The sequence below is a fragment of the Salvelinus alpinus genome, chromosome 17 (genome assembly GCF_045679555.1).
Source record: "Salvelinus alpinus chromosome 17, SLU_Salpinus.1, whole genome shotgun sequence".
Lineage (NCBI taxonomy): Eukaryota > Metazoa > Chordata > Actinopteri > Salmoniformes > Salmonidae > Salvelinus > Salvelinus alpinus.
Window position 1 is genome coordinate 29,816,345 of NC_092102.1, and position 22,705 is coordinate 29,839,049.

Here is a 22,705-nt window from a genome sequence, read left to right on the forward strand (position 1 = left end):
GCAATTACAGAGATCGTACGTTTCCTGTAGTTCTTGACCAGGTTTGCACACACTGCAGCAGGGATTTTGGCCCACTCCTCCATACAGACCTTCTCCAGATCCTTCAGGTTTCGGGGCTGTCGCTGGGCAATACGGACTTTCAGCTCCCTCCAAAGATTTTCTATTGGGTTCAGGTCTGGAGACTGGCTAGGCCACTCCAGGACCTTGAGATACTTCTTACGGAGCCACTCCTTAGTTGCCCTGGCTGTGTGTTTCGGGTCGTTGTCATGCTGGAAGACCCAGCCACGACCCATCATCAATGCTCTTACTGAGGGAAGGAGGTTGTTGGCTAAGATCTCGCAATACATGGCCCCATCCATCCTCCCCTCAATACGGTGCAGTCGTCCTGTCCCCTTTGCAGAAAAGCATCCCCAAAGAATGATGTTTCCACCTCCATGCTTCACGGTTGGGATGGTGTTCTTGGGGTTGTACTCATCCTTCTTCTTCCTCCAAACACGGCGAGTGGAGTTTAGACCAAAAAGCTCTATTTTTGAATCATCAGACCACATGACCTTCTCCCATTCCTCCTCTGGATCATCCAGATGGTCATTGGCAAACTTCAGACGGGCCTGGACATGCGCCTGCTTGAGCAGGGGGACCTTGTGTGCGCTGCAGGATTTTAATCCATGACGGCGTAGTGTGTTACTAATGGTTTTCTTTGAGACTGTGGTCCCAGCTCTCTTCAGGTCATTGACCAGGTCCTGCCGTGTAGTTCTGGGCTGATCCCTCACCTTCCTCATGATCATTGATGCCCCACGAGGTGAGATCTTGCATGGAGCCCCAGACCGAGGGTGATTGACCATCATCTTGAACTTCTTCTATTTTCTTCTATTTTCTAATAATTGCCCCAACAGTTGTTGCCTTCTCACCAAGCTGCTTGCCTATTGTCCTGTAGCCCATCCCAGCCTTGTGCAGGTCTACAATTTTATCCCTGATGTCCTTACACAGCTCTCTGGTCTTGGCCATTGTGGAGAGGTTGGAGTCTGTTTGATTGAGTGTGTGGACAGGTGTCTTTTATACAGGTAACGAGTTCAAACAGGTGCAGTTAATACAGGTAATGAGTGGAGAACAGGAGGGCTTCTTAAAGAAAAACTAACAGGTCTGTGAGAGCCGGAATTCTTACTGGTTGGTAGGTGATCAAATACTTATGTCATGCAATAAAATGCAAATGAATTACTTAAAAATCATACAATGTGATTTTCTGGATTTTTGTTTTAGATTCCGTCTCTCACAGTTGAAGTGTACCTATGATAAAAATTACAGACCTCTACATGCTTTGTAAGTAGGAAAACCTGCAAAATCGGCAGTGTATCAAATACTTGTTCTCCCCACTGTATGCCCTAATCCCCAGGAGAGGATGAGAGGAGACTTAAGTTTCTCTGTGATGATAAAACACAGTGTATATATGTGACCCAGGTGTCACCCCACCCCAATGTGAAATCCCTCCCAGCTTTAGGTCTCACAGATTTGTCACTTCCTAATTTCCCTTTGATCTAGGTACTGTGGCCTATATAGCAGACAGGGACTGAAATTGAGAGAACTACCACCTTTAACGTGTGTGTGCGTGTGTTTCACTGTGTGTGTGGGCGTGTGTGCGTGCGTGCCTGTGTAGGATTGACCACCAGTGTCCACGTGGTTGGTGGGGCTCTCCAACATGTGGGCCCTGCCACTGTAACACCAGTAAAGGATTCCACCCCGACTGCAACAAGACCAGTGGCCACTGCCATTGCAAGGTGACCTGCCCGCCACGACACACACACACACACACACACACACACACACACACACACACACACACACACACACACACACACACACACACACACACACACACACACACACACACACACACACACACACACACACACACACACACACACAAGCATGCGCACAATCACGCATATCAGCAGTAAATACTCTTACCGTTGATCAACTCATATCGCAATCCCAGGCATGGGATCCCAGATCCATGCTCTTATATACCTCAGCAGACCTATCATCACCGTATACCACCCTTACCTACTGTTTTCTAATCCCTGCTTGTGACCCTAATCCTTGATACTGATCCTAACCTGACACTGCTATCAAACAGGCGTTGTCTTATCGAGGCATTATCAGCAGCTTCACCTTGTAATCTGAGCAACCCCATTATCCTTAACACTCTTAATGCCAACGGACCCACCTTATCCCTCATACCACCCTCCACACTGTGACCCCATTTTAAATCCTGTTTCAAGGACAGTACAGAAGCTCAGTTTTCTCACAGTATAGTATTATAGTATTATATTGAGTATTGTAATTTAAATGTTGAATTGTTCTAAGATGAGATTTAACAAACTGGTGTTTCTTAACGCCCACCTGACAATATTTTTGTGTGTTTGTCTGTCCATGTCTCTGTACGTCTCTCCTTTTCTCTCTAAATCCTTCTCTTTTCTGTAAATCTGTCTGCTTTCATCTTCCCCTCTCTCTTTTTCATGTTGATTTGTGCGCATTTGTGTGTCTGTCTGTGTGCGTCTATGTACATGTATATGCCTGTATATGTGAATGTTTGCGTGTATATGTATGTGACTTTGCTATGTCTGTTCTTTGTATATTTGGATGTGGTTGTCTTTGGTCTGAATGTTATGTCTACGTGTGTTTGGGTGTATATTTGTTTCTGTTGTGTCTGTCTCTCTGTGTACCTATCTCTGTGTATATATCCGTGTGTGTCAGGAGTTCCACTACCGCCTGCGGGGCAGTGACTCCTGCCTGCCGTGTGACTGCTACCCTGTGGGCTCCTTCTCCCGGTCATGTGACCCAGAGAGTGGCCAGTGCCAGTGTCGGGCTGGTGTGATTGGTCGACAGTGCAACATGTGCGACAACCCCTTCGCTGAAGTCACACTGAAGGGCTGCGAAGGTGAGACCGAGGGATTCCTCTCCTCCTACCTGTGATCTTCTCTTTCTCTTTTCCTCTCATGTCTTCTCTCTCATCTTCTCTGTGCCTCCCGCTTCTCTGATTCACTTATTTTCCCTGCTGTAAGACTCTTTCTCTCTCAAAAAACATCTCCCTCTTGTCAAACCTCTCTCCTCTCAAACTAGTATGAGATTTTCATTGTCTTCATACACAGTTTTTATTTTTATTCATACACAGTCTTTTTCCCCGTTTCTCTCTCTCTCTGTCTGTTAGTCATCTATGACGGCTGTCCTAAGACCATCACCCTGGGTATCTGGTGGCCCAGGACGAAGTTCAACCTGCCAGCAGCCGTGCCCTGTCCTAAAGGATCCGTGGGTCAGTCCCTCAACACTCTACACTTTCTCTGTAGTTATATGAACCGTAACTCAGTAAAATCTTTGAAATTGTTGCATTTATATTTTTGTTCAGTATAATGTATATTTCCTGAATCTTCCAAAGAAGGAAAGATGATAACATCTCCCATTAGAAGACTCATGATCTATACTGACTATAGGCAGATAAACGCCCCATTCCTTTGAAACCTAGTATCTGTGTTTGAATGTATCCCCTGTGCTGCTTTTCAGTGTTGTGGATGTGTTATACAGGTATTAGTGTCTGTGTCTGTTCTCTCCAGGTGCTGCTATCAGACACTGTGACGTGGAGAGGGGCTGGCTGGAGCCGGATCTCTACAACTGTACCTCTCCTCCCTTTGTGGAGCTCAATGCAGCAGTAAGAATACTCCACTACCCCATTGCTCATACTGGTTGGAACTGTACAATACGGAATGGTGTCTAACATAGTGTGTGTGTGTGTGTGTGTGTGTGTGTGTGTGTGTGTGTGTGTGTGTGTGTGTGTGTGTGTGTGTGTGTGTGTGTGTGTGTGTGTGTGTGTGTGTGTGTGTGTGTGTGTGTGTGTGTGTGTGTGTGTGTGTGTGTGTGTGTGTGTGTGTGTGTGTGTGTGTATATAGCTGGAGTCGGTTGAGCGGAACGAGACAGAGCTCAGCACCATCGTGGAGAAGAAACTGGCCCACCAGCTCCGTGATGTCACCGAGGCCACGCCCCGTCTCTATGGCAATGACCTCCAGATTGCCGAGCGGCTACTGTCCCGCCTGTTGACCTTCGAGAGTCTGCAGACGGGCTTCGGCCTGACCGCCACCCAGGACGCACACTTCAACGAGGTGAGGGTTGCCTGGCAACACGCTCGTAAAACCTTTTATTGGAGTTTGGAAAATGTAGTCACTGTTTTATTAGATTGTGTGTGTAGGAACTGAATCTCCCTCTCTCCTTCCGTCTCCAGAATGTTCTGCAGGGCTGCAGTGCGGTGCTGGGTCCAGGCAGTGCAAGTTTATGGCGGGCCCAGATCCAGGCCCAGGGAGGGGCAGGAGGGCTGGCTGATCTGCTGGAGCAGTATGCCCAGACCCTGGCCCGGAACATGAAGCTCACCTACCTGAACCCCGTGGCTCTGGTCGCCCCCAACATCGGTGAGTCCCCCCCCCCAGGACAGAACCATCTGCTCTCTTACCCTTCATGTAGTGAGATCAGTTCATTGTGTCAAATGAGGTCCACCTTTCTGTATTGAGTGGTTATTCCTGCTTTATTTGGTCAAGTAGTTAATCCATGCAAGTGTGTAGCCCTAGTCCTTTTCCTGTGTAAAAACGAAGGAGAGAACCCTATGCAGAGCAGTGCATGTAGAGATCCAGGGTTGGTTTTGGCAGGAACATATAAATATCAAAAACAAGTGTAAAAACCACACACTGATGACAGATGACCGACGTTGACTTTAATACTTGTTTTATTGCTGAGTTGTGAGTAAACCAACAACATTGTTCATCAGGTTATTTTTGTTATGTTGTGTGGTGTAACCTGGAGTCATGGACTGTGTGTATGCTCGTGTTTCAGTGATGAACCTGGACCGCGTTGAGAACCACACCCATGTGCGCAGACGTTTCCCTCGCTACCACAGCCCTCTGTTCCGCGGCCAGGCTCTCTGGGACCCCCACACACATGTGGTGTTGCCCCCTGCTGCCCTGGTGCCACAACGACACCAACGTAAGGAGAACACACACATACACGACAGCCACTGAAACACACAAACACACATACTGTACACACAAGCACATGCACATACCTACCTTATGTCACTCCTCTTATGCCTTGTGCATGTTCCAGTTTCAGCTTCACAGAACATAGCTCCTGCCCCTGTCAGTATGTTGGCCAATCAGACGGGAGACTATGCTGCAGCCAGGCATTCTGTTTCGCTACTGGAGCCGCCTATCACCATTGTCATCATGTTGATCTATCGTAGCCTTGGAGCAGCACTCCCCCCCAAGTACCACACTGACCGACGAGGAGTCAGGTGTGTGTGTACTGTATATGCCTGCCCTCCAGTGTCTGTCTCTCTCATCTGGTTTACTAGGAGTGTGTATTTATGACTGTGTATTTATGTTTTCATTGGACTTTTCAAAGCACAGCATTGGAATTGTGTTTGGTGGACCATAAAACAGTGTTAGGGCTATTAAGTCCGTCCTACTAAATCAGATTCTCTCTCTCCCTCTCCCCTCTCCCCTCTCTCCTCTGTCACTCCTCCTCTCCTTTAGACTCCCCAGACATCCAGTGATGAACTCTCCAGTGGTCAGTGTGTCCATCTACAACAACCTGACGTTTGTCGGGGGTCCGCTGGACTCGCCCCTGCTGCTGGAGTTCCGCCTGCTGGAGACCACCAACCGCAGCAAACCCCTGTGTGTCCAGTGGAACCACAGCAGCCCGTGAGTAGAGCTTTACATGACTTGAGGGGGCTTGTGCTCTATGGGAAATAGATACTGTCCGCTGGGAGTTGTAGTGTGTTTGATGCTGTTATCTTTCTCTCACTTAACCCATCTCTTTTCTTCATGCTGACTTTCTCCCACCTTTTCTCTACCCCTATCCGCCCCTTCTCTCTTTCACTCTCACTCTCACTCTGATGCTCACTCTCTGTCTCTCTCACCCCACCCCCCTCTCTCTACAGGTTGGAGGTGGGAGGTTGCTGGACAGTGAGGGACTGCATCGTAGTATACAGGAACACGTCCCACGTGCGTTGCCAGTGTCAGAGGCTGGGCACCTTTGGTGTCCTGATGGACAGCTCCCAGAGAGAACAGTTGGAGGGGGATCTGGAGACCCTGGCCCTGGTCACCTACTTCTCCCTGTCTGTGTCCATGCTGGCCCTGCTGCTCACTGTCCTGGTGCTGTCCTGCCTCCGGGGCCTCAAGTCCAACACCCGCTCCATCCATTCCAACATGGCCGCTGCCATGCTGCTCTCTGAGCTCGTCTTCCTGCTCGGCATCAACCAGACCGAGCAGCAGGTATGTGTGGGTGGGTAGGTTACGTGTGGGGGGGGGGGGGGGGGGGTCTGAGAGAGAAAGAGAGAAATCAGTGTGCATGGGGCTATGTGTGTTTATGTGCATGGGTATGTTCAACAACTGTGTGTTCCAACTGTGAATCGTATGTACAGTGACAGTATGTTATATCATTGTCTTCAATGACCTTTAATATCCCATTTACTATTTTTAACTAGCTAATCTACACAGTCTGGATCATTTCCAGTCAAACTGACTGAAAGGTTTTTCTGTTTGAGTGGGTGGACAAAATGACCGTCTGGCTGAACATCTCTCTGCCTTGGTGTTCATTGCTGTTTTGCACTGTGATGCTTACAGTATAACACCAGATTTCATACATTCTCTCTCCCAGTAAATGTTTTCTAACTTGTCTGAAAGCCAAAGGCCTTAAACAAATTTCGGCCAAACTCACCAATAGAAGCCCAATGGGAAAATAGTCACTGAACTCGGCTACAGACCCATATGAATACATTGAAAGTTGTCATAACATAATCTCTATACATGGCTCTGACTGTCCTCTCTCTGTTAGTTCCTGTGTACGGTGGTGGCCATCCTGCTGCACTATTTGTTCATGGCCACGTTTGCCTGGCTGTTTGTGGAGGGGCTCCATATCTACCGCATGCAGACAGAGGCACGCAACATCAATTATGGAGCCATGAGGTTCTACTATGCCATCGGATGGGGCGTGCCTGCCATCATCACAGGTACACACACACACACACACACACACGCACACACACTCGCAGTTCCCTACAGAGACCTGTTTTAGAATGGATTTCACTGATACTAGTAAGAACACAAAGTGAAAAACACATCTTACTCTCGTTCAGGTTTGGCGGTAGGGCTGGATCCTGAGGGCTATGGAAACCCAGACTTCTGCTGGATCTCCATATATGACAAACTCATCTGGAGCTTCGCTGGACCCATCGCTATCGTCATTCTGGTACTGTCTCCCTCTCACTCTGTGTCATTCAGTGTCAGTCACTTTGTTATCCTCAATGCCTCTAGTTCTGTGTCAGTCACTTTGTTTGCCTCTATACCTCTAGTTCTGTGTCAGTCACTTTGTTTGCCTCTATATCTCTAGTTCTGTGTCAGTCACTTTGTTTGCCTCTATACCTCTAGTTCTGTGTCAGTCACTTTGTTTGCCTCTATATCTCTAGTTCTGTGTCAGTCACTTTGTTTGCCTCTATACCTCTAGTTCTGTGTCAGTCACTTTGTTTGCCTCTATATCTCTAGTTCTGTGTCAGTCACTTTGTTTGCCTCTATACCTCTAGTTCTGTGTCAGTCACTTTGTTTGCCTCTATACCTCTAGTTCTGTGTCAGTCACTTTGTTTGCCTCTATACCTCTAGTTCTGTGTCAGTCACTTTGTTTGCCTCTATACCTCTAGTTCTGTGTCAGTCACTTTGTTTGCCTCTATATCTCTAGTTCTGTGTCAGTCACTTTGTTTGCCTCTATACCTCTAGTTCTGTGTCAGTCACTTTGTTTGCCTCTATATCTCTAGTTCTGTGTCAGTCACTTTGTTTGCCTCTATATCTCTAGTTCTGTGTCAGTCACTTTGTTTGCCTCTATACCTCTAGTTCTGTGTCAGTCACTTTGTTTGCCTCTATACCTCTAGTTCTGTGTCAGTCACTTTGTTTGCCTCTATATCTCTAGTTATGTGTCAGTCACTTTGTCTGCCTCTATATCTCTAGTTCTGTGTCAGTCACTTTGTTTGCCTCTATATCTCTAGTTCTGTGTCAGTCACTTTGTTTGCGTCTATATGTCTAGTTATGTGTCAGTCACTTTGTTTGCCTCTATACCTCTAGTTATGTGTCAGTCACTTTGTTTGCCTCTATACCTCTAGTTCTGTGTCAGTCACTTTGTTTGCCTCTATATCTCTAGTTCTGTGTCAGTCACTTTGTTTGCCTCTATATCTCTAGTTCTGTGTCAGTCACTTTGTTTGCCTCTATATCTCTAGTTATGTGTCAGTCACTTTGTTTGCCTCTATACCTCTAGTTATGTGTCAGTCACTTTGTTTGCCTCTATACCTCTAGTTCTGTGTCAGTCACTTTGTTTGCCTCTATATCTCTAGTTATGTGTCAGTCACTTTGTTTGCCTCTATACCTCTAGTTATGTGTCAGTCACTTTGTTTGCCTCTATACCTCTAGTTATGTGTCAGTCACTTTGTTTGCCTCTATACCTCTAGTTATGTGTCAGTCACTTTGTTTGCCTCTATACCTCTAGTTATGTGTCAGTCACTTTGTTTGCCTCTATACCTCTAGTTCTGTGTCAGTCACTTTGTTTGCCTCTATATCTCTAGTTCTGTGTCAGTCACTTTGTTTGCCTCTATACCTCTAGTTATGTGTCAGTCACTTTGTTTGCCTCTATACCTCTAGTTATGTGTCAGTCACTTTGTTTGCCTCTATACATCTGTAGTTCTAATTTGATCTAGTCTCATGTCTGCCTCATTGCTGTCTCTTTGTTGCAGATGAATGGTGGGATGTTTCTGATTGTGGCTCGCATGTCCTGCAACCCCTCCCAGAAAGAGACCAAGAAACTACCTGTCATGTGAGTATCCCAGAGAGGTTGAACATATTACATATAAATGGCCGGGTTCTGCTGAATACAATTCTATTGCAGTAATACAGTATAGCTTTAAATGCAGCCATTAAAGCTTTTTTGATAAAAAACCTCTGTCTCTCTCACTGTTTGACAAGCCCTCTCTCTTTTTGTCTCTCTATTCTTTTCCTTTTCCTTCTGTCTCTCCAGAGCCACTCTACGCGGTGCCATCCTCCTGCTGCTCCTGGCCACCTCTACCTGGTTCTTTGGGCTGATGGCTGTCAACAACAGCATTCTGGCCTTCCACTATATCTTCATTGTACTATGCTTACTGCAGGTACTGACCCTGTTTTTGTGTGTGTGTTATTAGACTGTGTGAGTACTTGGTGGTGTGTTAATGTATACATTCCCCTCTTCCCAGGGTCTTGCTATGTTCCTGGTATTCACGGTGATGAACGCGGAGGTGCAGGAGGTCTGGAAGTTGTCATGTCTGGGCAAGAAGAGCCTCAACGAGGACGCACCTAGAGCCCCACAGATCCCTGTGAGCATGCCCCCCCCCACACACACAGCCCACTACACCAACAAGAAACCCATCTACCCACCCATCCACTGTACATCATCTGGACCCATTCTACGACACACATCACCCCCCCAATCCAAATCAGCACACCCTGGTCTTCCCCTAATATGACCCCCTCGGGGCTCTTCACTTGACCCACAATGCACTGTGCTTAGCCTGCTGTCTTTCCATTGTTCTCTTCCACTGACTCATCTGGGGAATGATTGTTGCTGTTTGCTCTGACTATTTCAGACTCGACTAGCGCGGTATGACCTAGAATGTTGATGTGTGCTCTAGTCCTGAATGTATTTTTCAACACGTGTGTGTTTTGTGTCAAGGGTCAGAACCCCTACAACAATGCGTCGTTGCTGGAGCAGAGCGGGCTGCACCGCATCACCCTGGGAGCCTCCACCATCTCCTCTGTCAGCAGCGCTCGGTCAGTAAGCCATCTGAGATGCACAGGATCTGTGAGGCTGAAATATGTAGGGCAGTTTCCCAGACACAGATTCAGCTTAGTCCTGGGCTAAAAGCTATTCTCCATCAACCATGCTTTTAAGTCCAGGAGTAGGCTCAGTCAGTGTCTGGGAAACCGGCTCATTGTGTACATGTGCTGCAGACTTCCACTGTTTGTAAATAAGGTTTATGGAGCCTGGTAAATGTAGTGACCAGTCCAGTGTCTCAGTGTGTGTGGTCATGAGTAAATGCTCTGGTTAACACCTCTCCTCCCACAGGGAGAACCTGCTGGCCCGCCAGACCTTGGAACACAATCTGGGACTTGCTGGAGCTACAGACCTGGATGTGGCTATGTTCCATAGAGACAGAGGTACCCACTGGCACACACACACACACACACACACACACACACACACACACACACACACACACACACACACACACACACACACACACACACACACACACACACACACACACACACACACACACACACACACACACACACACACACACACACACACACACACACACACACACACACACACACACACACACACACACACACACACACACACACACACACACACACACACACACACACACACACACACACACACACACACACACACACACACACACACACACACACACACACACACACACACACACACACACACACACACACACACACACACACACACACACACACACACACACACACACACACACACACACACACACACACACACACACACACACACACACACACACACACACACACACACACACACACACACACACACACACACACACACACACACACACACACACACACACACACACACACACACACACACACACACACACACACACACACACACACACACACACACACACACACACACACACACACACACACACACACACACACACACACACACACACACACACACACACACACACACACACACACACACACACACACACACACACACACACACACACACACACACACACACACACACACACACACACACACACACACACACACACACACACACACACACACACACACACACACACACACACACACACACACACACACACACACACACACACACACACACACACACACACACACACACACACACACACACACACACACACACACACACACACACACACACACACACACACACACACACACACACACACACACACACACACACACACACACACACACACACACACACACACACACACACACACACACACACACACACACACACACACACACACACACACACACACACACACACACACTCTTGCCCACGTGTGCACACATGCATTGTAATAGAAATACACACATTCATAAACACTCAACTGGGGTTTTAATACTGTATACAATACACCTAAAATTATAAATGTACATGACCACTTTTAAGTTTTTATTGGTGACTGACACTATAACTGGTTCTATAACCTCGTTCTGTCTTTCTCTCTCTGTCGTTCTGTCTTTCCCTCTCTCTCTCTCTCTGTCGTTCTGTCTTTCTCTCTCTCTCTGTCATTCTGTCTTTCCCTCTCTCTCTCTCTGTCATTCTGTCTTTCCCTCTCTCTCTCTCTCTCTGTCGTTCTGTCTTTCCCTCTCTCTCTCTCTCTGTCGTTCTGTCTTTCTCTCTCTCTCTGTCATTCTGTCTTTCCCTCTCTCTCTCTCTGTCATTCTGTCTTTCCCTCTCTCTCTCTCTCTCTTTCGTTCTGTCTTTACCTCTCTCTCTTTCGTTCTGTCTTTCTCTCTCTCTGTCGTTCTGTCTTTCTCTCTCTCTCTGTCGTTCTGTCTTTACCTCTCTCTCTCTCTCTCTCTCTCTGTCGTTCTGTCTTCCTCTCTCTCTGTCATTCTGTCTTTCCCTCTCTCTCTCTCTCTCTCTCTTTCGTTCTGTCTTTACCTCTCTCTCTCTCTCTCTCTGTCATTCTGTCTTTCCCTTTCTCTCTCTCTCTCTTTCGTTCTGTCTTTACCTCTCTCTCTCTCTGTCGTTCTGCCTCTCTCTCTCTCTCTCTCTCTCTCTCTCTCTCTCTCTGTCGTTCTGTCTTTCCCTATCTCTCTCTCTCTGTCGTTCTGTCTTTCTCTCTCTCTCTCTGTCGTTCTGTCTTTCCCTCTCTCTCTGTCGTTCTGTCTTTCCCTCTCTCTCTGTCGTTCTGTCTTTCCCTCTCTCTCTCTCTCTCTGTTGTTCTGTATTTCTCTCTCTCTCTCATTCTGTCTTTCCCACTCTCTCTCTCTCTCTGTCGTTCTGTCTCTCTCTCTGTCGTTCTGTCTCTCTCTCTCTGTCGTTCTGTCTCTCTCTCTCTGTCGTTCTGTCTCTCTCTCTCTGTCGTTCTGTCTCTCTCTCTGTCGTTCTGTCTCTCTCTCTCTGTCGTTCTGTCTCTCTCTCTGTCGTTCTCTTTCCCTCTCTCTCTCTCTCTGTCGTTCTGTCTTTCTCTCTCTCTCTCTGTCGTTCTGTCTTTCCCTCTCTCTCTGTCGTTCTGTCTTTCCCTCTCTCTCTGTCGTTCTGTCTTTCCCTCTCTCTCTCTCTCTCTGTTGTTCTGTATTTCTCTCTCTCTCTCTCATTCTGTCTTTCCCACTCTCTCTCTCTCTCTGTCGTTCTGTCTCTCTCTCTGTCGTTCTGTCTCTCTCTCTCTGTCGTTCTGTCTCTCTCTCTCTGTCGTTCTGTCTCTCTCTCTCTGTCGTTCTGTCTCTCTCTCTCTGTCGTTCTGTCTCTCTCTCTGTCGTTCTGTCTCTCTCTCTCTGTCGTTCTGTCTCTCTCTCTGTCGTTCTCTTTCCCTCTCTCTCTCTCTCTGTCGTTCTGTCTCTCTCTCTCTCTCTGTCGTTCTGTCTCTCTCTCTCTGTCGTTCTGTCTTTCCCGCTCTCTCTCTCTCTGTCGTTCTGTCTTTCCCGCTCTCTCTCTCTCTGTTGTTCTGTCTCTCCCGCTCTCTCTCCCTCTGTCGTTCTGTCTTTCTCTCTCTCTCTGTCGTTCTGTCTTTCCCTCTCTCTCTGTCGTTCTGTCTTTCCCTCTCTCTCTCTCTCTGTCGTTCTGTCTTTCCCTCTCTCTCTCTCTGTCGTTCTGTCTTTCTCTCTCTCTCTGTCGTTCTGTCTTTCCCTCTCTCTCTGTCGTTCTGTCTTTCCCTCTCTCTCTCTCTGTCGTTCTGTCTTTCCCTCTCTCTCTCTCTGTCGTTCTGTCTTTCCCTCTCTCTCTGTCGTTCTGTCTCTCTCTCTCTCTGTCGTTCTGTCTTTCCCTCTCTCTCTCTCTCTGTCGTTCTGTCTCTCTCTCTCTCTCTGTCATTCTGTCTCTCTCTCTCTCTCTGTCGTTCTGTCTCTCTCTCTCTCTGTCGTTCTGTCTTTCCTCTCAGGTGAGGACTCAGACACAGACTCAGATGTCTCTTTGGAAGGGGAACGTAGTCTCTCCATCCCCTCCTCCGAGAGTGAGGACAACGTTCGTCTCCGTGGACGCATCCAGCGGCGTTTCAAACGCACCAATCACAGCGAGCGGCTGCTCACAGAGCCCACCCACAATAGCACCAAAGGTACACACAGACGCTAAGAAAATGTCAGACTGATAGACTCATAGATTCACAAATGAATACATACAGATATCATAAATGTCAGAAACCAATATCCATAAATCAATAAAAATCCTTATGCATTTACATGTCACTTCTACAAAACATTATCTCATATTGGATACAGTTGTGATTTATTTTGAATTGTTGGCCATTGGCGATTGTCCATCAGACCTGGATGGCAATGACCTGCTCTCCTATTGGCCAGCGCTGGAGGAGTGCGAAGTCCACTCCCTGCAGAAGTGGGGCTCAGAGTGCCGCCTAGGGGCTGACTACAGCAAGGATGGCGCCAACAACAACCAGCCTGACGCAGCGCTGACCAGCGGGGACGAGAACAGCCTGACAGGACAGCCCAGCCGCCACCGCAAGGGTGAGTCACAACCTCAGTTGGACCAGATGATACTATTTTGGTCTGTGTGGGTATCAATGGTTGACTTTGGAGTGCTGATGACCAGCATTTATTACCAATGGGTTCCACATACAGATTCATGTAGACTCAAAGGCCAAAATACATACACATGATTAACCTTTTCTCTCTTCTCATCTCTCCCTGCTGTCTCAGGCATCCTGAAGAACCGTATTGGCTGTCCGCCGGCCCTGCAGGGTCTCTCCACCATGGGCCGGGTCCCCAGCGATCTCTCCTGGTACCGCACCTCCACCCTGGGCCACAGGGGCGTCCCGGCAGCCTCCTACGGCCGCATGTACTCTGGGACAGGCTCCCTGTCTGGCACGGGTTCCTTGTCCCAGCCCGCCTCCCGCTACTCTTCCAGGGAGCACCTGGACTCTCTGGCTCGCCGCCAGTTCTCCAGAGACCCCCTGGGCCGCCAGGCTGGAGGAGGGTCCCAGAACCGCCTGGACCGCCAAGGCTCCCGGGACAACCTGGACCTGCTCCCCCGCCGCCGTGAGCCGGGCCTAGACAGAGCCTCCAGGGAGAACCTGAGCAGCTCCAGAGACAGGCTGGATGTCCAGCAGCACAGCGCCCACGCCTCCCGGGAGGACTTGAGTGGGAATGGAGGTGTGGAGCCGAGTCTGGGGGGGTCGCGCTCCCAGCTCAACACCCTGACGCGACGCCAGGCCTCCTCCCGTGAACACCTGGGAGGAGCGCTGATGAGCAGCCGCTCCCGTGAGCAGCTGGAGGGCAATGGGGGAGGTGGGGTGACTCAGTCCCAGCCCTGCAGGGAGTGGCTGCGCACACTGCCCCCCCGTCAGCCCTCGCACCCCGACCAGCCCCCACCCTCCTCCCCTCCACCCCCAATCAGCGAGGAACCCCAGGAATCCCCCCTACCCTGTCGCGGCCGGCTGGACTCTGCTCCCCCGTGTAGGTACCCCCTCCCTGCCCTCGGCGCACCCCCCAGCCGCCATCCGTCCAGCGAGCACCTGGACATCCTGTCCTCCATCTTGGCCTCCTTCAGCTCTTCTGTGCTCACCCCCCCAGACCCCTCATCTGCACAGGGACCCTCCCCCTCCCCACCCCACTCCGCAACCTCCCACAGCATCTCTGAGGTCTCCCCAGACTCTGAGTAAGTCCTGAACTCAATCACTCACTCACCTTCATCTACCTGCTGCCTTTTCTCTTCACACTCCTGCTCTGCTCTCTTTTTCTCTCTATCCTCACGCATCCCTCTTTTTGGTCATCCCTCTTTTTGGTCCCTATCAAAGACGTGGTGATTTGGATTCTAAATGTGTCATAGCCTACATATCAGGAGACTTATGTAGCATTAATAACAATGATGTTATTTTCCCTTGTCACTGATTGTGGTCTCTCTTGCCTCTTCAGAGTCAACAGAAGTGAAGGACAGTCTTGATGACACCCTCCAAATCCCACAATGCATGTCTAGTGGGGTTACCAAGGACTGCGCGGGGGTAGGGCAGAGGTCAAGGAGCCCCTGGACTGCTGAAGCACTTTGGGATACTGGAGGATATGTGTTGAAGGAAGGCAGAGACAGTGAGAGGGAGTTTGAAGGTGCTGGGTTGGTGCTGCTGTTAAGTATTTTCGGTCACAATTAGTAACCAGTATGGGGAGGAGGGCTATATGATTGAAACAGAGGGGTGGCTACCTCAGCCACTACATTTTAACGAACTTCGATCCTCAGATTTCAACATGAACACAAAGATCGGAATCGATCTGCTAAGAAAAAGATGAACCTGTAGATAACATTTTTATACATTTTGTATCTTTTTCAACAGAGATGGAAGAAAAAAAATCTCTTGTGATGTTTTGGAAGATTGTGTCCATGTGCGGTTGTGAAGGAGATGTGAATGGAATCTGTTGCTATGGGCGATAGCCCTAACTCAATCCCAAATTCCACTACCATTATCCTGAAACCTTTCCTCAAACCTGTCAACTATGTTTATAAAACTAGGGACCGGGGTTGGTTAGTGTTGATTGGATGAGATTACAAGACGTGATAGGATGAGGAAGATGTTGGGGGCGGGTGATTGTAAATAGGAAGGAATTCTAGGAAAGCGAGATTTGATAGAACAAATGATTGTGAACAAGAAAGAAAGCAGATATACTTTTATATTTGCAAGGCTTGATGATGGCTCATTCTTTAGACATAATTGTTCTGTTAATCCAAGACCCACTGCATTTGAATGTCGATCATCTATTCTACAGCCTCATATAGCTCTCATATAACATATCAGTCAAAACAAAGTATTATATCAGATATGGTTCCATATCTAACAGTTTCTCTGCCTGAGGATATATGGTCCATTTAAGTGTAAAATATCTCTTTTCAATTACCTGCTGTAATATCATTTCATGTCTTTGGTGGTATGTTATTATAAATGTGACACTATAATTGCCAAAAATGTCCCCAGGGTACCCCCAATATCCATCCTTACCCATGTTCCATTCTGTTCAGCTGCTCCAGTTATTTAGCTACTGGGCAGTTATTTTTTCACATGATTTATTATTGCAGTACCTGAAACTTGTACAGACATAAGATTTTATTTTATTTATGACGATCATATTTATTACTTTGTAATTTTGTGTGAGAGGATGTAATGTTTCCTATGGCCTGACTCTCCCACTGTGACAAAATGCAATGAGAGAAAAGAACGAGTGAGATGACTAGAGTCAAGAGGAAAGACATTGATGTGATGATGAAGGGATAGAGAGAGGATGGGATGGGGGATTGTCTTTGTCAGTTTGTTTATTCTGGGGTATGTGCTATCCAGTCAGCATGGGGGGAATTTGAAACAGCTGCTCCTCATTCACCGTGGAAACCATACAAGAGAAATGTTGCACATTAAAAAAAGAACTATTCCTAACAAGATGTGTTTTCTGTGAGTGACATTCCCTGATGAAAACAAGTGTTAGCAGAGACCAGTTTTGACAGTTTGTTTCCGGAGGCTCTTCTCTCAGGTATTTTTATTTGCCAGGTGTCTTTTCATATTCAGAGATCTCCCCCAGCCCATTACAACAAAACTCCCCCAGATTTTGAGCAGCAATGAAAAGGAATACTAAAACAAAAATCACTAAAACCTGAAACTGTCAAACTGAAAAAATCATTGTCAGAAAATAAGAGCAATAAAAATGTAGAAAGAAACTAAAACGTCAAATGATTTGATCGTGATCCTCATCCTCCATGTCCTTGCTACTAGAGGACAGTCATACCTCTTCTATCTTCTTCAGCTTAGCCTGATAGTATCTATTTTTTAGCCTGTAGGCCTTCTCTTTCTGCCTCACGGCCTGTCTCTTATCTTCTAGAACCTTCTGTTCCATCTGTAGAAGCCTCATCCTCTGCTCATGTTCCAGCTCCGACAGTTCCAACATACGCGGCCCATACCGTGGGTCCTCCGCACCTCGCCCTGCCACTGCCGCCAGAGAGGTGAGGGGTCGTGTGGTGGCCCGGGGGGGTGTAGGGCAGGTCAAAGTTCATTGGGCTGGTTGGTGGAGGGGGCCCGGAGGGGTCCACCACTTCCTGTTAGTGCTGTAAAGGAGGTGATGCCGATACTCATGTCTACCTGGTCTTTACTCTCACACTCGTGGGGAAGACATGACACTGGGTTAGATTAACTGTACTGTCAGACATTCTGCTCTTATAATAGAAAAACTTGCAGTTAATATTGAACTGTATTGACATTTTCATATGTAAGATCATCATACAGAGAGGATTGTCTATGGAGATGTGCTCTAGCTGAGAAGACACATTACCTCCTTGTGACTGTACAAATACTGAGCAATACAGTGCATTTGGAAACTATTCTGACCCCTTCACTTTTCCACATTTTGTTACCTTACAACCTATTCTAAAATTGATCAAATACATGTTTTCCCCAATCTACACACAATACCCATAATGATGAAGCAAAAACAGGTTTTTAGAACTTTTTGAAAATGTATTTCAAAAATTAAAAACAGAAATACCTTATTTACATAAGTATTCAGACCCTTTGCTATGCGACTCGAAATTGAGCTCAAGTGCATCCTGTTTCCATTGATCATCCTTGAGATGTTTCTACAACTTGATTTACCTGTGGTAAATTAAATTGACTGGACATGATTTGTAAAGGCACACACCTGTATACAGTGGGGCAAAAAAGTATTTAGTCAGCCACCAATTGTGCAAGTTCTCCCACTTAAAAAGATGAGAGAGGCCTGTAATTTTCAGCATAGGTACACTTCAACTATGACAGACAAAATGAGAAAAAAAATCCAGAAAATCACATTGTAGGATTTTTAATGAATTTATTTGCAAATTATGGTGGAAAATAAGTATTTGGTCAATAACAAATGTTTATCTCAATACTTTGTTATATACCCTTTGTTGGCAATGACCGAGGTCAAACGTTTTCTGTAAGTCTTCACAAGGTTTTCACACACTGTTGCTGGTATTTTGGCCCATTCCTCCATGCAGATCTCCTCTAGAGCAGTGATGTTTTGGGGCTGTTGCTGGGCAACACAGACTTTCAACTCCCTCCAAAGATTTTCTATGGGGTTGAGATCTGGAGACTGGCTAGGCCACTCCAGGACCTTGAAATGCTTCTTACGAAGCCACTCCTTCGTTGCCCGGGCGGTGTGTTTGGGATCATTGTCATGCTGAAAGACCCAGCCACGTTTCATCTTCAATGCCCTTGCTGATGGAAGGAGGTTTTCACTCAAAATCTCACGATACATGGCCCCATTCATTCTTTCCTTTACACGGATCAGTCGTCCTGGTCCCTTTGCAGAAAAACAGCCCCAAAGCATGATGTTTCCACCCCCATGCTTCACAGTAGGTATGGTGTTCTTTGGATGCAACTCAGGATTCTTTGTCCTCCAAACACGACGAGTTGAGTTTTTACCAAAAAGTTATATTTTGATTTCATCTGACCATATGACATTCTCCCAATCTTCTTCTGGATCATCCAAATGCTCTCTAGCAAACTTCAGACGGGCCTGGACATGTACTGGCTTAAGCAGGGGGACACGTCTGGCACTGCAGGATTTGAGTCCCTGGCGGCGTAGTGTGTTACTGATGGTAGGCTTTGTTACTTTGGTCCCAGCTCTCTGCAGGTCATTCACTAGGTCCCCCCGTGTGGTTCTGGGATTTTTGCTCACCGTTCTTGTGATCATTTTGACCCCACGGGGTGAGATCTTGCGTGGAGCCCCAGATCGAGGGAGATTATCAGTGGTCTTGTATGTCTTCCATTTCCTAATAATTGCTCCCACAGTTGATTTCTTCAAACCAAGCTGCTTACCTATTGCAGATTCAGTCTTCCCAGCCTGGTGCAGGTCTACAATTTTGTTTCTGGTGTCCTTTGACAGCTCTTTCGTCTTGGCCATAGTGGAGTTTGGAGTGTGACTGTTTGAGGTTGTGGACAGGTGTCTTTTATACTGATAACAAGTTCAAACAGGTGCCATTAATACAGGTAACGAGTGGAGGACAGAGGAGCCTCTTAAAGAAGAAGTTACAGGTCTGTGAGAGCCAGAAATCTTGCTTGTTTGTAGGTGACCAAATACTTATTTTCCACCATAATTTGCAAATAAATTCATAAAAAATCCTACAATGTGATTTTCTGGATTTTTTTTTCTAATTTTGTTTGTCATAGTTGAAGTGCTCGCCTCTCATATTTTTAAGTGGGAGAACTTGCACAATTGGTGGCTGACTAAATACTTTTTTGCCCCACTGTATATCAGGTCCCACAGTTGACAGTGCACATCAGACCAAAAACCAAGCCATGAGGTTGAAGGAATTGTCCGTATAGCGCAGAGTCAGGATTGGCACACATCTGGGGAAGGGTAACAAAACATTTCTGCAGCATTGAAGGTCCCCAAGAACACAGTGGCATACATAATTCTAAATGGAAGAAGTTTGGAACCACCAAACCTCTTCCTAGAGCTGGCCGCCTGGCCAAACTGAGCAATCCAGGGAGAAGGGCCTTAGTCAGGGAGGTGACCAAGAACCCGATGGTCACTCTGACAGAGCTCCAGAGTTCCTCTGTGGAGATGGGAGAATCTTCCAGAAGGACAACCATCTCTGCAGCACTCCACCAATCAGGCCTTTATGGTAGAGTGGCCAGACGGAAGCCGCTCCTCAGTTAAAGGCACATGACAGCCGGCTTGGAGTTTGCCAAAAGGCCAAAGGATTTGGGCCTGGTCTCGAAAGCAATATATCCTTCACCTCGGACTCATTCAAGAAAAAATCTTCGTCCAGTTCAAGGTGAGTAATCACTGTTCTGATGTCCAGAAGCTCTTTTTGGTCAAAAGACGGTGGTGGCAGCATCATTATGGGACGGCAGGGTAGCCTAGTGGTTAGAGCGTTGGACTAGTAACCGAAAGGTTGCAAGTTCGAATCCCCGAGCTGACAAGGTACAATCTGTTGTTCTGCCTTTGAACAGGCAGTTAACCCACTGTTCCTAGGCCGTCATTGAAAATAAGAATTTGTTCTTAAATGACTTGCCTAGTTAAATAAATAAATAAAATAATTTACCAACAAAATACCACAGTTTGTTTAGTAGCCCGTAAAAACATCAGCTCCCGCGTTGTAATATTGGTTATGTTTTTTTCTGATGGATTAAACAGAAATTGCAACCAACTTTCTATGGCTTGTTAAAAAAATATAGACATTTTGTAGATTATTTCATTTTCAAATAAGTGAAAGGTTGTAATCTGAATAATGGGAAAAAGGCCATTCTTAAAAACGGGGTGAGCCATTCTTACTAATCTGCTAGAGAACCAGTTCAGATGTAAGTATAGCTTTTGTATGACTGATGCCTTTAGTGAGGTCTAATGCTTTAATATTTAATAATTCATCCCAACTGTTACACCCCGAGAAGATTGTCCAATCTTCTCAGGGTAACAGTTGAGATAATGGGACAATTCAGAGTACAATGCATTTCTCATCCCTGGATTGATGTACGTTTTCCGAGCCATATCTCGTCTGGCTTCGCGGTGTCTTGATCTACACAGGAAGTCTGTCTGACCCTAGTGCAGCTGTAAGCAAGCAGGTCGGATCTACTTGCTACGTAAAGTAAGGTATTAAAAACAGGGGTGCCAATCCGTTTCATTTGTATAAAATCATAATTTTTTAGAGCATACAATATTTGTATTTATTTTAGATTTTTTTTTTTTGCTAATCTTTATCAATGGTGCAAATAATTTTGGACTGACTATGTGTGTGAGCAGATTGGTTGACACCACATCATTCTATCATCTGAGGAAAACAAATATTATAAATGTGTGAACTCAATGTAGATGAGCTCATCTTAGCGGAGTGTCAGCACAGAGTAGTGCTTCTACACCTGCATTGCTTGCTGTTTGGGGTTTTAGGCTGGGTTTCTGTACAGCACTTTGAGATATCAGCTGATGTAAGAAGGGCTTTATAAATACATTTGACTTGAGTAGTGTGGTATCACCTGCAGTGGGGGAGCCAGGCCAGAGGCCGGTGTAGCCCTCCTCTCTGTCCATGTCGTCCTGGTTGGAGATGAGGTTGGGCACCATGGCCGTGATCTCTCGCTGGACCTCGGTCAGGGCCGTGTCAGGCAGGCCAGTGACCACCTGCTTCTGGCGCCGGTGCAGCACCTGGCGACTCTCCACCTTCAGTCTCTTCCACAGTGTCTTCATGGTACCCACTGAGCTGGGTGGCCGGTCATGGAAGGCAGCATTGAAGACGTTCACCACCTCGCCCCACACGGCATTGCAGTGCACCGTGGTGTTGGTGTCCTTCCTGTAGTCCTGAACTGTGCGCACCACACTGAATCCTCTGCAGGAAGTAGAGCTTTTGCTGCATGGTGAAGTTGGGCGTGAGGTACGACATGGTTGTTGGTTGCCAAGGCAACGGGGTGGAGCTGAGGGGTCTAGTCCTGCTCTGGTTTTGTGCGCCGCCCTATGGCCTAGCTAGCATTCAGTTGATGCAGCCTAGCTAGCATTCGGTTGATTTTGAAACAAGGTTGTTTTCGGTGATAGTGTTGGTTGTGTGGTTTAGTCCAATTTGATGACCTGATCATTTGCAAGAACTGCTAGGTGCATGTATTTACTTGGATATGTCAGTGCCATGAATGTTACTGTAATCCACAGTAGAGCATCATCTTTACTGGGATAACCAACTGGTTTGGAATGTTCTTACAGCAACAGATGGCTGTCCACTATTAAATCAAATTATATGATGAACAGGTGTAGTGGTCGATTCTGTGATTGTTAAATCACGCACAAAATCATTTGTTTTTTGGGTTTGAAATGGAAGGAAGCACATCAGAACGACATTCAAATTTATATGAATACCTGCAGCAAGGTTGAGATTTTTAGAGGCATCAGCCATCGTTCGCAAGGATTCCAAATGTTTGCATCCACCTAAGACCTATCGAATGCCTTGCTTGCTACCTTAGCAGGTTTGTTAGCAATATAGCTAGCTAGCATTACTGTCAAACTAATAAACCTGGGATTCACATTTAAATGCACGTATTTTTATGTATATTTTTAATTACTCACACGCAACCAGACAGCAATAAAAGCGTAGACAAACACTTTGAGTGACCAGGATACAAAATGTAAACAACAAACCTGCGTAATTTACGCAAATAGCACGTTGGACTAGTTTTTAACCAATGGGTATCAACTCTATTGCAATTGCGATGCATCTGTCAGTGTAGACATATTTGATTGGATCCGTGGCATACACACTACTCTGGCAGTGGAGAAACGCGTAAGTGGCTAGATAGAACCAATACACGAAATGGATAAAATGAAATGGAAATGGATAAAAATTTGCAAGAAATGAAAGGGTTCTCCTA

The 22,705-nt window shown here is 46.7% G+C and overlaps 1 protein-coding gene and 1 pseudogene across 1 annotated transcript in view; one reads left to right on the forward strand and one right to left on the reverse strand.

The window, feature by feature from the left end:
* The window catches only part of celsr3 (cadherin, EGF LAG seven-pass G-type receptor 3), a 58,064-nt gene extending 41,306 nt beyond the window's left edge, over positions 1-16,758 (forward strand). Inside the window, exons 15-35 of the mRNA XM_071348467.1 lie at positions 1,652-1,772; positions 2,752-2,935; positions 3,206-3,307; positions 3,606-3,700; positions 3,939-4,148; positions 4,268-4,451; positions 4,870-5,019; positions 5,140-5,326; positions 5,568-5,735; positions 5,975-6,308; positions 6,871-7,045; positions 7,172-7,284; positions 8,810-8,889; positions 9,091-9,217; positions 9,302-9,421; positions 9,778-9,875; positions 10,171-10,262; positions 13,277-13,450; positions 13,659-13,856; positions 14,049-15,006; positions 15,264-16,758. Of these exons, the coding sequence (XP_071204568.1) occupies positions 1,652-1,772; positions 2,752-2,935; positions 3,206-3,307; positions 3,606-3,700; positions 3,939-4,148; positions 4,268-4,451; positions 4,870-5,019; positions 5,140-5,326; positions 5,568-5,735; positions 5,975-6,308; positions 6,871-7,045; positions 7,172-7,284; positions 8,810-8,889; positions 9,091-9,217; positions 9,302-9,421; positions 9,778-9,875; positions 10,171-10,262; positions 13,277-13,450; positions 13,659-13,856; positions 14,049-15,006; positions 15,264-15,291 (3,898 nt within the window). The 3' untranslated portion in view covers positions 15,292-16,758. The remainder of the gene's footprint in view (positions 1-1,651; positions 1,773-2,751; positions 2,936-3,205; positions 3,308-3,605; positions 3,701-3,938; positions 4,149-4,267; positions 4,452-4,869; positions 5,020-5,139; positions 5,327-5,567; positions 5,736-5,974; positions 6,309-6,870; positions 7,046-7,171; positions 7,285-8,809; positions 8,890-9,090; positions 9,218-9,301; positions 9,422-9,777; positions 9,876-10,170; positions 10,263-13,276; positions 13,451-13,658; positions 13,857-14,048; positions 15,007-15,263) is intronic.
* LOC139541858 (fibrinogen silencer-binding protein-like) lies at positions 16,194-21,789 on the reverse strand (annotated as a pseudogene).
* Positions 21,790-22,705: the final 916 nt, after the last annotated feature.